At 47.2% G+C, this 14,017-nt stretch overlaps 1 protein-coding gene across 5 annotated transcripts in view; it reads right to left on the bottom strand.

Annotated features, from left to right (window-relative positions):
- Window positions 1–10,794, bottom strand: part of ZC3H4 (zinc finger CCCH-type containing 4) — a 38,935-nt gene extending 28,141 nt beyond the window's left edge. For 2 of the 5 annotated variants that reach the window (XM_032485687.1, XM_032485692.1), the window contains exons 1-2: window positions 10,397–10,794; window positions 10,108–10,273 (exon numbers count right to left, since the gene is read on the bottom strand). In XM_032485687.1, coding sequence (XP_032341578.1) covers window positions 10,108–10,268 — 161 coding nt within the window. In that variant the 5' untranslated portion in view covers window positions 10,269–10,273; window positions 10,397–10,794. Of the gene's footprint in view, window positions 1–8,623; window positions 8,686–9,840; window positions 9,983–10,107; window positions 10,274–10,396 lie in introns of those variants that run through there. The other 3 variants (XM_032485689.1, XM_032485688.1, XM_032485690.1) reach the window with 3 other exon arrangements.
- Between the last annotated feature and the right edge of the window lie 3,223 nt (window positions 10,795–14,017).

Here is a 14,017-nt window from a genome sequence, read left to right as displayed (position 1 = left end):
GCCTCTTCAAATGTTTAACGACAGGCCTAAATGCAGAAGTCCAGGATCCCCAAGTCCAGACCCTGCGGGACAGCTGTTTACTGGCAGCGAAGGCATGGAGCCTTTCCTTTACAAAACTGGCTCAGGGCCCATGCCTGAGGAAGGCCCCCGAGTCCTTCCCTCAATTTGGAACGTGGTGAAGCAGCCACGGGGGGGAACCTCACTGAGGGATTTTCAGAGGCAGGAAATTCTTGAAATAAACCTCTGGGTCTTGCACATGTTTTTCAGTGTCCTTACTACCAACTACAAATCAAGAGCAAGGGGGCACCGTGTCTCCCTCTCCCTTAACATTCTCAGGTGTGGTCGTAACTGGCTCTGTGACATCATATCATCTCAGTGGTAACATGCCCACATCACAGACACCACCCAAGCTGCCAGCACAAACCAGCCACAGGAGAAGAGAAGCCTGAGTCACGCTCTGAAACCTTCACTTAACGTAAGCCAGACAGCCTGTCCAGTGCCAGGACCGGGTATGAAGTCAATGTGGGGGAAACTGGAGAAATCTGAACCCAGACTGGGTATTTGAGATGCTAAGTAATTACTGTTAATTCTGTTAGGCATGATTATAGTCTTGTGGTTATGTTAAAAAAAAATTAAGTTGAAGATTCCTAATGAAGAATGATGGGTAAAATGAGGTGAGATCTGGGATGCACTTTAAAGTACAAAAGGGAGAAGAAGGAGGTAGTGAGAGGAACCAAAACTGGCAAAATGTGTATAACTTGAAACTGGTGATGAGTAGCCGGCAGTCTATGATATTCTTTTCACTTAAATACGTTAGAAAATTTCCATAACAAAAAGTTAAAAAAGAAAAAGGAGGCCCAAACAGGGACAACCTCTAAGTGAGGAGATGTTGTCAAGGTCCTCAAAAAGTTCATTTCCCCAGCAAAGAGCTGAAGTCCAAGGTGAGGGCCTCCACTAGCCCTCACCAAAGCCTCACCTCTCTGCTGTAATTTCCTCAACTACAAAACCTGCCTGGGTACCCCAGGGTCTTATAAAGTCCGAGAGCAGTAGGAAATAGTCACTCCTAATGTTCTGTGGCAGCAACGTCTACACCAGGCACCACTCTTCTGAGCTCTCCATTTCTGCTCCTCTGTCACTGAAACACATTTAACAAATTTATACAGTAGAGATTCATTAGAACCCCCATTGTACAGACTAGCAAAACTGAGGCTGAGATGGGAAGAAATTTGCCCACAGGGTCACAGCAGGAAGCAGCAGAACTGGAACATGAGTCCAGGACTGACTCTAGGCCCAGCTCTTAACCTCAGGCCCAGTAGAAATTATCTGAGAAAGAATAATTCAGTAAGCAGACGAACTGCCAATAGAACTCTCATCATGAAATTTATACTTGAGTTAGAAAAAATAAGACATAGGTACAGAAAATAGATTCAAACAGTATCACAAGTGCCAAAGTGAGATACTAAAACACTGGGCAAGTTCCTTAAACATGTGAAGTGAAGGCAGTAATGGAACCTCCAGGATGGATATATTCTTGTGAGAATTCCCTGAGACCACGTAAATCAAGTGTTCAAGCGTCAACCTGGCCTACAATAAATGCTTAGGACTAAAAACTATCAACATCCAAAGAAGCCAATCTGCTCCTTCCAACATCAAATGAATGGAATTGGGACATTCAGAAGTATGACCAAAGGTATTTGGATAGTTTAGGGAACAAAGCATGCCCTGAAAGGGCCAAGGAATCCTAGCCAAAAAAAGAAAAAGAAAAAAGGACTTATCCCAAGATGGACAGAAAGCAACGTCAGTCCAAGGGAAGAAAATTCCAAAGTCCTCTAACACTACAAGGAATGCTTCACCCCCAAGTGTGTAGCATCCACGCTGGGGTTTGTCCAAGCACACAAACCTCTTATGCCGAGCATTTCTGTAGAGCTTAAAACAAGGGGACCAAGAAAAAACCCAGCCTGCTAGAGGACTCAGTCAAAAGTGTCCTTTCCTTTGCTCAAACAGCTGCTTCTTCCACTCCCCCTCATTCTGAAAAGAGCTTGTGTTCTTGACAAAATATCTCTCTGATCCAAGCTTTTCCTGTCAGATGAACCTCTGAAATTCGCTTGTCAGCAACAAAGTTTCTTAACCACCTTCTCAAGCCAGCCTATGCGTCGGATTGCTTAAAGCTGGAAAGATGCTGGTTCTCATCCAAAGAGGGATGAGTTCTGTTATTCCAGAAAGGGAAATCTGACCAGGAAACTTGGGAACTAGGACTTCTTGTTTATAAATTTTTTTCAGAAGAATCAATTTGGTTCCATTTAACCAAGACAAAGTATTAATACTTTCCTCTTAAAAGAGGCCTGGCCTAGGACACAAAGATTTCTTGTTCCTATACCACTAAAGAATTTGACAATTGCAACTATTACAAATATAACTATTTGTTAACTTCCAGTCAACTGTGGCCTCTTGGAGGCTGGCAGTCATTCCTGAGTTTCCCAGGGCCTAGCACAGGGCCAGGTACGGACTAGGTGGGTGCGTGGGGATGTCCCACACAGACATGGCAGCAACCTCAGCTACACCCTCTGTCAATTTCATCAACACAGACATTGGACCACTTCCCGGGCAGCCACCTGGATCACTTAAAACTCTAATGAGGTCACTAAGGGGTTGTCTTTAGTCACGAACTCCACCGACCAAATGTTTATCAAGGGCTTCCTGATGGGCCAGAGAGTAAATGACAAGAGCCCCTCCGTGACTGGTGCATCAGCCGAGCAGACGAAAGTGGCTGCTAGTTGGCCGCCTCAGGGACGCAGCCCCCAGGGATGCAGCCAGCCTCTGCTGCTGAAAGGCTGCACTTCTCAGGACTGCCCTGGGGCCCTGAGCAATGGCAGGGCCTGGAATTCCAAGGAAACCTAAGCCCTGGTGTCTGTTAGGAAAATGAGGAGGGCAATAATCCAAGCCACCTGCAGTGGACATTTAGCCAAGTGACACTTGCGTCTGGGCCCAGATCCCTTGGGCCGGGCTATAGCAGGGATGTGTTAGCTGCCATCCATTTCTACACTCGGCTTCAAGAGGTCTCTCGTTACTTCTAATGAATGAAAATCCCTTCAATTTAAAGGTTCAAAAGCCTGGGATGGGGCGTCTACATTCCATTCGAAGGAGGGGGACACAGGGATGGCAACGCCTCAGCAAGGCGTGGAGGGAAAGCAGCACACCCCTACTCTCTCTAACAGCAACTTTAAAGCTCCCCACTCTTTCCCACCTCAACAAAAATAATGACAGTGGTTTCTGTGCAGTCACTCCAGGCACTAAGCACATCATACCAGAGCAGAGGCCAGAAAACTTAAAGGGCAAAAGAGTAAAAATGTCAGGTTTTGCAGGCCATACAATCTCTGTCCCAACTACTCAACTCCGCTGTTTAGCACAAAAGCAGCCACAGACCATACAAACAAATGAATGTTCCAATGAACCTTGACTTACAAAGAGGAGTTGGGTGGGCTGGCTTTGGCCTAAGAGCCAAAGTTTGCCATTCCCTGTCCTACTTGCTGTGACTTTCAAATTTTGATCTTGACTTACAACTCCTCCACATTTCTCTCAACAAACCATCCCAAAGCCACGTTTAACCTCTGTGGTTCTCTGCTTTTTCTATCTTCTTCCATTTCTTGGTTTTTCAAATGCAGGAGACAAATCAATAAACGGACTTCATATCCCACTAACGCCTGCGTGCTGGGCGTTATAAAAAAGTTATACCAGATCCAGGACAGCAGACGGGTACAGAGCTCAGGTCTGGGTACAGGCTGCCTGGGTTCTAACTGCCTCTGTGACCTTGGACAAGGGTCTCTACCTCCGTTTCGGTTTCTCAGCGGAGGGCTGAGGTGAGCTAAGGCACGAGAAGCAAGGCCTCCCGGCAGGTAACCTTTGACCTTCACATGATGGTTCCCAAGAGGTACTGTCACACCTTTGGGAAGGCCAGGAGACTGACTCAGGAGCTGGATAACTTACGAGTCACATTCAGTCTGCCTGACTCCCATGGCTGTGGCCACCCACCACTCCCCACCATCTCTCTCCCATAATAAGGCCAGCCCAGTGTGGAGGGAACAGGCAGTATCCGGGCTGTATTAAGCTTTACAGGTCTGGAGTTTTGGGTTTCTGGGACCACTTGACTGGGACAAGTGGGACAAGGGAACCAGCTTGGAACTCAGGGAGCTGCTGAGTCCAGGTTTCTCTGACGGATCTGCCTGTGATTGAGCCACTTAGCCTAACCTTACAACTCATTTTAAGGCAACCACCTAGCAGCTGGGTATCAGGAGCTGCAGTAGCAGTGGCAGCCCCTTTCTGTGCCCAGAAGTTGCAGAAGGTATGGCAGACGTGGGGAGGTAACATGAGGCCTGGTAAAGGGTGGTAGCAACCTTTGCCCAACTCTAAATAAAGTCTCGAGGAGAGAAGGGCTCCTTGAACACTCCGACAACTTTTCTGCTCCAAGAAAAACACGGGACAAGCCTGGCTGCTGAATGAACAAAATCCTAACTGACTCAGCCAAATCACGGTGAAGGGGTGGGAAAATATAAGAACTGGGACAGACCTTGCTCGTTTCTCTCAGAGACTCTGGTGAGGGTGAAGGACTTGCTTAAGCCGACGTGACCAGTTAGCAGTGGGTGAGATGCTAAAGTCCGGGTTTCCGAGCTCTCAGGAGGCCTACCAAGGCTGCAGCCCTGACCCAGATCCTAACTGCAAAAGATCCCCTGGGGAAGGTAGCTAGCATGAGCTCAAGACAGTACGCCTATTCTAGCATCTTCTAATAAGGACAATGAGCAGGCAAGAAATGACTTAAGATGGCTTCCCCTTAGTTTCAACCCCAGTCGGCTCCTTGCAATTAAATAAACTGACCAGAAACTTAAGAGGTGAAAGATAAACGGACTTCCTTCAAAAACAGATGTTATTCTTGCTTCTGCTTACACACCAGACTGTAAATTCTATTTAGAATTTTTCTCTAGCAGGGACAGCAGGAGGATAAAGAAACTAAGATTCTCTGAATGCCAGGCATTGTGTGGGTGTCCTGCATATGCCCATCTGACTGCACTGACCCAGAGGAGGGCATGATTCTCAGCATCCACTGCATGCTGCAGGGAGGGCCAGGCCTGAACTCAATCTTCTCTGCCTCCCAAGCCCACACTGTTCCTAGCCTGTTGCCACCTCTGATGCTCAAAAAAACATTAGCACCTGCCTTACAAGCAGTGAGCTGCGTCACCAGTTCACATAGATGCGAAATAACAACAACAAAAATACATGAAAAAGATCCTCTAGCCAGAGCAATTTGGCCAGCAAAAGCAAACTATGCTCCAAGCAAATAACCTATATACTGCTAGAAAAATTATTCCAGTAGCAGAATGCAACTCCATCTAAATCAAGAGGCCATGTCTTCAATTTTGTTATCAACGATTAAGAGTCAGCAATTTATTTAAAAACTGCCCATGTTAACTGCTACTAAATCATGGCAAAAAACCTTGCATGATATCCAGCCTGCATCTTCATGAACTACCAAAAGCAAAAGAGGTCTACGGCAAAGACTAGGTCAATACATTTGGAAGGCCGAATCCTTGAACTCTGGCTCCCCACAAATGATCTCAGTTTTACCTTAACTTATCCAAAGGAACTTCATACGCCAGCCAGCCAGCCAGGCAGCTTTTCCACTCTTTCCATTGAGTTTTAACTCTGAAACCAACCTCAAACCATTTATTTTAACAGGATTCCCTCCACCAATGAGACAGCTCCTCCAGGTCTTTGAATCATCTTATTAAATACCAAGTGCCAGAAATCTCCGAAACCATCCTTTTTTCTCTTGTTGTGTCAGCAGTTATGTTGCCAAGGTACAGGTGAGCGCCTTGCTCGTTTAGAACCTCAGCCACTTCACTTACTATTTGCTCTGAATTATTTTCTTCTAACCTCCCAAACTGGGTCAGAACCAGTCGCTCTGGTACTAGAAAACAGAAGTCCATTGGGACCAAAATTAGGTTCTCTGGAATATGGTTTGACCTGAAGCTACCCACAGAGGCTTGGAAATAGTTTCATTAGCGATTTTCATCACAGAGGTTATTTACTGTAACTGGATCTGGCCTATACGAAGAGATGTTTCTAGAGACCCGATAACCACACAAACGTTAACAGAAGTGAACAACAAATAAGGCAACCCTGAGATCCATTTTTCTCTTTTGAAGGGAGGGAAAAGATTTAAGAGAAAGGAGTGGAGGTGGAGGCATTATTCAACAACAAATTACTGAGCCAGCCCAATATGAAATTGTCTATATTCAGCTGGATGGAAACATAGAAACTCAGAATCAACCATTCATCTCTGACTTGCCAGCCAACAGCTGGGAAAGCCTGCATTCCTATAGGTGCAAAACAATTTTCCCTTGGGATCAGCCTTCCTGGCTAAAGAAAAACCAAAGTAGTGGCTTTCTAAAATAGCTAGCTGTACTTAAAAAAAATTCTGGCTTCTCAAGAATCAAAAATTTAAACCTTCAAAGCAAATCGAAACCCTATCTGCGAGATAGTGCAGAAGGTGATTTAAAAGGCCCTTTTGGAAAACCATGTTTTTTCCTTTTGAAGAGCAAATTTGAGGCGAGTAAAAAAATAAAGCAGTTTATGATCAGAATAACCATGTTTTCATGGTCATAAGTGATTTTGTTTCTACTGGGAGATTTTTATTTGCTTTCAGGTTAAACCTCTCCCTAGAGAATATAAAAGTTTTAAAGATTACAAGTTTATTAGAGCTGCTGTTAAATCAGAGATTCTGAGTGACACCCTTTTTTTTTTTTTTTTTGCAACATCCATTATTTGAATTTTAACTAATACTGGTACATCAGTTTGGTGGGGAAAAGGTAGTACTGTGACATATCAAAAACAAAGACTACTGAAACACAGTTTCACATAATTACTGGGGCTTCTTGGATTTGATGAGATTTCTTTGAGAACAACAAAAAAACAATAAATCCTTGGGTTGATATGCCTGAGCGTGTTTAAATAAGTAAATACTTTTAAATTAATGATTACTAAAGTTTTCACTTACAAAAGAAATCCCATTTCCTGACATTTTAAAAATAAAGTTAAAAAAGCATCCTTCTACAACTTAGTAGCCCTTTACGCTTCAAAGGTTCATCTGTTAGCATCCAATTTCTGCACTTGGCTCCTGGAGGAGGAATTTCACAAAGGATGGGAAATTTCAAGTAAATACAATTCGTTTTCAGCTGACCCTGTGCACTGGATAGTGTGTTCAGTTTGTGCTTCAGACATTTTTTGCAGGATACTGGACCGTGTGGATGGACACTTCTTCCTTCCACAAATGATTTTACATACCTAAGATCACCACAGCAATTAAGTTGTGAACATAGTGAGGAAGAACAAAACAAGTGGCCCACTTAATTGCAGTTTACATGTTTCCTCATCTAAACAGCAGTGAATTTTTTCTGGTAAGAACGGAAAAAAGGAAACAGTATCTTTTGGAGGGGAAGAGGGCTGTGTGGTAAAAAGTTTTCTCTAACAAAGTATGTCAGGGACCAAAAGTGGGCAAGGGGGAAGATGGAACTTCAACGTGTTTTGTCTTTTAACAGAAGAACTTATGCTTGTAAAACACATCAGAAGTAGTGTCTGGTTTTGCAAGTCATTTTTGTTGCTGTTTTTTCCTTGTATATGTAGGAGAAGGGGGACTGGGGGCTGGGGAAGTGTTCTCTCCACTATGGCTGGGCGTGTAACACGTTTGCATCAACTTTTCACGGTCAGGCATGTGCTTTCGAACAAAGGAACAGTGGAGACAGGGAGAGGAGACGGAAGCTTGACACACTTTACAGATTTGGTGCTTAAACAGTACTTTACAAATGACTTGCTTAATTTAAACGTCCATCACCATTGGAGTAAAATGAGAAAATTGGACCTACTTGAACCACAATCTTTTCTGAGGAGGTGGGGGCAGAAGGAAGAGAACATTGACTTGAATGTAAGTATCATAAACCAAATTCAGTAACTTTGTCTCCTACAAATGGATGTGAAGTATCCACTTTCTTCAAAGGTGAAAGCTGGAGACAAAGTAACAGACTGAAATGGCAGGAGGGCTTGAACACATATGGGCCTTTTACACAGGTTTTTGTCATGTTACAGTAATACTTTTTTTTTTTTTTTTTGAGAAAACTGTGTACATCAAATTTTAAAAATTAAACATTGAAAAGGATGTGCAAGTCTAAAAGGGTTCAACAGGGTTAGAATCCTGATTTGAACATATAAATTCACTCTCAAGCATCACTTTGGTCTAAAGGCGAGGAAGGCAGGCAGGAAAGGGACAAATAGAGGGAGATAATTGAATTACTCAATAAAAGAGGCTACTTACCATCCCAACCCATTGTAAGACATACACTTCTGACATAAGAGAACTCCTTAGAGGTCGAATAAAGCGTGTAAGCACCTTTGAGTAATGCACCTGCCCCCAAGAGGGGGCCCGGAAACCCAACGTGGGCTTAGCGAACAGACCTTTGCTAATCTGTTTATTTCCTTGAACTGGAGTCAGGCTGCGATGGGCTGCGATTCCCAGGACGATACATTTAATTAGAACAAAACAGAACAAAACAAAAAAAAATTTTTTGTAAAAGCTCACCAAACTGCTGCACTTGTGTCTCTGAATGTGGGTGGCATTTCTTTTAAAAGGCAAAGTATGGTCTGTGAAGGAGAAAGGGAAAAGGGGAGGTGGGAGTGGGGAGAGGGGGCCATGGTGCCTGGCAGGGAAACCCTAGCTAAGACCCCTGTCTAAGGGAGGGTCCTCTGCGATTCCCCAGCCAGGGCTGCGACGGGGCAGCCATCTGTCCAGCGCGTTCTCTTCCCCTCCCTACCCCCACTCCCTCCAAGACTCGCTTTCCTGCCGGCTAAAACCCTCCTACCATTTCCAAATCCAATCTCTAGCCACCGCTTCCCCTGCCCCACCAGGAAACAAGTGTGCGAACCCTGCACCCCTAACCTTCTCCTGGAGCAGGGGAAACGGGGCCCCAACCTTGCGCCGAAACGCGCCGGGCTGGTCCCTTTATCACCCTCCAGAGAAGGGCATGGGGCGAGCCCGTTTCGCACTTGATTAAGGGGACGGGGCGCTCCCTTTCACCCCCTGCCAAAGCACAAGGAAACCTCGTTTTTCTCCCGGAGGGGATGGCGCCCCTTTTTAGCCCGAAAGAGGAGGGAACCCCACGAGAAAGAGGGGACCAACTTCCTCTCCTCTCCTTTCCAAGGCAGGGAAACCAAACCTCACCAGCTGCCCCTCCCCAATAAAAACGCATCACCTACCTAGGAAAAGCAGGAGGACCCCTCCCTTGAAGGGGAAAAACACAGGGAACGGTCTTCTCCCCCCAAAGAGGCAGGGGCTTCCAAAGGGGCTAGAGATCCCCGCCCCCACCAATTTTGCCCTCTAGGGAGTAACTAGGAAATACCTCCCGCCAAAAGTGCGAGAGCCCCCACCGAAAGGACCCATTAGGATGGAGAAATGAACGAACCCCCGCTTTCTGCCTCCTACGAAAGCTAGGGAACCTTTCCACGTAGAGCAGGGCACACCTCCCCCAGGAGAAAGGATACTGTCGGGGGCTGGGAGACCCCCCAACTCCAAACCCCTAAGAGCGGGGCTGTTGCTCGAGATCCACCTCCCCCAAAAGGGTCCGGGAGCCCCTCCCCCATCCCCTTCCCCGAAGCCAGGGGCCGGGCAGGCGGGCCCGTGGCTGCCAGCTCCGGGCGCAGGGGCAGCCAGGACCCCCGTGGGCCTCCGAAGTACTCCCCCGGCGCCCCCTCCCCAGGGCGGGCGGGCGGCCGCGGGGGGTCCGGGGGGCGCCTCCTCACCTTCCCCTCAGCATGGCGCCCAAAAAAGACAGAGCGAGAGCGAGGGAGAGCGGGCGAGCGCCGCGAGGGGGGGAAACGCATGAGGCCAGGAGAGAAAGCAAGCGAGAAAGAGCGAGCGAGCGAGAGACACCCACCGACCCCGCCCTTCCTCCTCCTCCTCCTCCTCCTCCTCCGTGGCCCGGCCCAACATGGCGGCCGCCCCCCTTCCTCCTCCTCCTCCTCTTCCTCCCCCCGGGGACGCTGCCCCGGCCGGGCCGGGGGCCTGACCTGTCGTCAGGGAGCGGGAGGCGGTGGTGGAGGAGGTGCGGGGTAGCCGGGCAGGCGTCGGGGGAACACGGAGGAGGCGAAGGCGTTGATGGCAGTGGCGGCGATGGCGGCGGCGGCGACTCTGATGGCGGCGGCGGGGGGGTCCCGGGCGCGGCCTCCATAGTTCCTTTGGGGGGGAGGGGATGTTAATGCACGAAAAAGGACTGCTTGGGCGTGGCGGGAGGGGCACACTTCAGCTCTGAGGGCTCCTGATAAGAATGGGTATATAATTTTTTGGTTTCGGAATCACCTCTGCACCGACCTCCGCGTAGGCCGCGCGGCCTAGGCCTCGGCGGGCCGCTCGCCACCTGCTTTCTCCGTAGCCCGCCCCTGGGGTCACTCGCTCACGGGTACAGGGCCCTCATCGGGGCGAGAGGCCCCAGACACACACACCCCCGCGGGCCCGTGGGTGGGAGACCCGAGGGACACGGACACTGGTGGGTGGTTCGGTGTAATTAGCGCGGGGCGCGCGCGATGGAGCAAGCGAGGAGGAAGGGGAGAAGAGGAAAGCGAGCGAAGGGGGGATTGAAAAAAAAAAAAAAGGATTTTAGGGAGCGAGGAAACGGGCCGCGGAGACAGGCCGACTGTCTTGTATGTCTGCCCGCTCTAGGTGCCCCAGCTGCCCGGCCCCCGCCGCAGTCAGAAATTCACACAAAATGGCGGCTGGGCCCGGACTAGCCGAGAGGCTGAGGCGGGAGGAAGGGCGAGGTGGGAGGGGGGAACTGGGAGGCGGAGGCGGCGTCACGTGGAGGAGAGCGGGACAGACCCCTCCTCTCCCGACAGGCGGCGGAAAGAGCCGAAGGGAGAGAGTGAAGCCGAGGGAAGGCGGAAAAAGCCGGAAGGAGCTGAGCGGAAGATCGCGAGAGGCGGAAAGAGCCGAAGGTGTCGACCTGGGTGGGGCTAGAGAAAGAGTGGGAAGCCCCGGGGGGCCGAAAATAGGCGAAGCTGGTCGGGACTGGGGAACAAAAAACAAGGAACTGAGGTGATCCGGAAAGAACCGAGGGCGGCGTCGGGCGTGGATGGTAGTAGGCGGAAACAGCCGAATGAGGCCTGGCGGCGGTGATAGGATTTAGACCAAAAGAGCTGAAGTGTAGGGATAGTGAAGCGGCTAATTAAGAGAGTAAAAGGCTTTGAGGAATTCAGCAGAGAGCAGGCGGGAAAAACCGAAAATTGCTAGCTTGAGGAAAGGCGGGAAGAGTCGAGAGTTCTAGGTGGGAGAATGGGAGAGAAGGAATTCGGGCTACGGATAGAAAAAATAACCGAAAGCCGGAGACTGGGTGCCTGGAGTTGTAGATTTCCGGAGGATGAAGCCGAACAGGCCCGGAGCTGACGTCATTAGTGACCTCGGTGAATGATGTCATCCTTGGGCGGTGCGAGAGGGAGGACCTTGGCAGTGCTTTGGGAGAATTTAAGAACCTAGAGCATGGTAGGTGCAAGACTCTCAAATGCTGGATTTGGCAGCACTGACAGGGTGCAAGCAGTATAGAAACGTAAAATCTTTTGACCCTAATAACTACTCTAAGGGGAACTAAGTATTATGCCCATTTAATGGGTGTAGGCTGAACCTCGGTGTCTAAGTAATTGGCTGAAAGTCATAGGATTAGCCGTAAGGGGCACAGCAAGATTTTTAATCAGAGCTCACATTCCATTGCCTCCTGCAAAAATTCGTTCAGTCCTATTTACGTGAGAGGATCTTTTATGAGCCTGTTGTACAGTGCCAAGTCCTGTGATAGGCCATGGGAACATACTTTCTTTTTGGAGCTTAAAAACATAATGGCCCAGGAGAAAGAAACTGGAAGTTAAAGAGTAAAAGGGGGCTCCTATTTTACTGGGGGGCAGGGTTGTTTAAGCTGGGATGTGAAGAAGAAGAGATAATTCCAGGCAGAAGATACAGCTTATTTCAGGCCCTGGCAGGACAAGGACCATTTAGATTCCAGGAACAGAGAAAACCGCTGTAGCATGAGAAAGAAATCTAGAGGCAGAGGTGCCAGATCACCTGCTATATTAATTCTACTATAAAATTTAAAAATATCCCAAACCTGGTCTGGGACACAAACTCTTCCTGAGGGTAGTTTACATCCTCCTTCAGGGAAGAAATTAGCATTCCTGATAAAGTGAAATGAGTAAGCCATATTTGAATTTTGATGAAATAAAACTTGTTCTGGGAAGTCAGTGACCCACCCAGTTAACAGCTGACTGCCAGCCAAGAATCTCCTGATCTTTAACCAGATCATCTTTTCTTCTGCCATCTAATCTGTACTCTAGTGATGGTTATTTAATGATTCTCTTTTCCTATAAAATGCCCCTACCAAGAGAAAACATTTCAGTTGACCTGCAAGAGACCTTTTTCTTTGCATGTGTGATTATAATAAGATGTTGGCACGTGCTCAGAACTAAATTGTCCAAAAAAGGTTTCTTTAACATGGAGAGCTAGTAGAGCAGGGTTGTGAGAATGGAAAGGAAAAATAAAGTGGGTCATTATGTGTAATTGTGAAAGGTGTCATTCCCCTTCTATGCCTTGATTTCTAAACCCAGTGTATTCTAGTTACGGATGAAACAATACTGGTTAAGACCATAGACGATGTCTAGGCAAACAGCCCCCTGTACTTTCAAAGTGTGGCTTCCAATTGGCACTTTCTGAAACTTAAGTGGGCCATTCCACAATTCTAGAGGGCTGTTAAGTGGGGAGGGTATAGCTCAAGTGGTAGAGCACATGCATTACCATGCATGAGGTCCTGGGTTTAATCCCCAGTACCTCCTTTAAAAATAAATGAATAAATAGGCCTAATTACCTCCCCCAACAAAAAGAAAAAAAATAGAGGGCTGTCTGCTTTTAGGTAAAGAGGGAAATGAAAAAATCAGTAAACCCCATGAGGCAAGATTTCTTCCATCCTTTTTCAGTATCATACTACAACATTGTCCAACATTGTCCACCAAGCCCTTCTGACATTCTAGATGTCACATTGACTTATGAGTTAATTTTTGATTGGGGTCCAGACTCAGTAGTTATGGAAGATTCTCAAGTTTCAAATGATTTTTGCCTGGCAGAAAAGACAACTCTGAAAGAAGTTAACCAGTTTTGTTTCAAACTTTCCAACCTAATTCCGCATTCTTTTTCCCACCATCTGTACATAACCATTCTTCACATCCTTCCTTGAACCAGCTGTGTTTTTCTGTTCATTCCTGAATTGATGAGTTAAGTAACATCTTTGACATGTGCTCACCATGCTTTTGTGTGAGGCTGATGTTTTTAACTTTTAAGAAATTACACTGTGGAAACAGTAAAGTGCACGTATGGTAATGCTGGAAGAGGCATATAGGGCAGGCAGAGGCATATAGGGCATACAGAGGCAAAAAAAGAAAGAAAAAAATCCTGACAATAATTCCAATGAAGGGGAATTGATGGCCCCTCCAATTGGAAAAGATCCAATGTAAATAATCTGCCCCTAGCAGCTGGGAAGTGGGACACTGGATGAGGCACACCTTATTCACACAACTACTTGTGCCTTGAGAACAGGCTCGGGTTCAGTCCCCAAGATAACACTTCCAAGTGATGCTGGGCCTGCCCACTGTATCAGAAAATGCACCATCACTGGGAATTCTGTGGCTGGTCATTGGTCTTCATAGAATTTAGGAATATGCCAACAGCTGATTCTCAGTACAAGAGGAATCAATTACCAGACATGTCATGGCTTTTTATAAAACCTCAAGGTGTATTATCTCCTTGAGGTTTACCAGAGATTTCCAGCCTACCCCTATTTTTTTTACTTTTATTTAATAATAGCATACATACAGAATATAATCATGGATACTGTGAAAATTAATAAACAGAAATCTCATTTAAGATGGAGTCCAGGCACCATAAGAGGGG

Source organism: Camelus ferus, chromosome 9 (genome assembly GCF_009834535.1).
Source record: "Camelus ferus isolate YT-003-E chromosome 9, BCGSAC_Cfer_1.0, whole genome shotgun sequence".
Lineage (NCBI taxonomy): Eukaryota > Metazoa > Chordata > Mammalia > Artiodactyla > Camelidae > Camelus > Camelus ferus.
The sequence above is the reverse complement of the archived record's forward strand: the minus strand, read 5'-3'. Positions and strand labels throughout refer to the sequence as shown.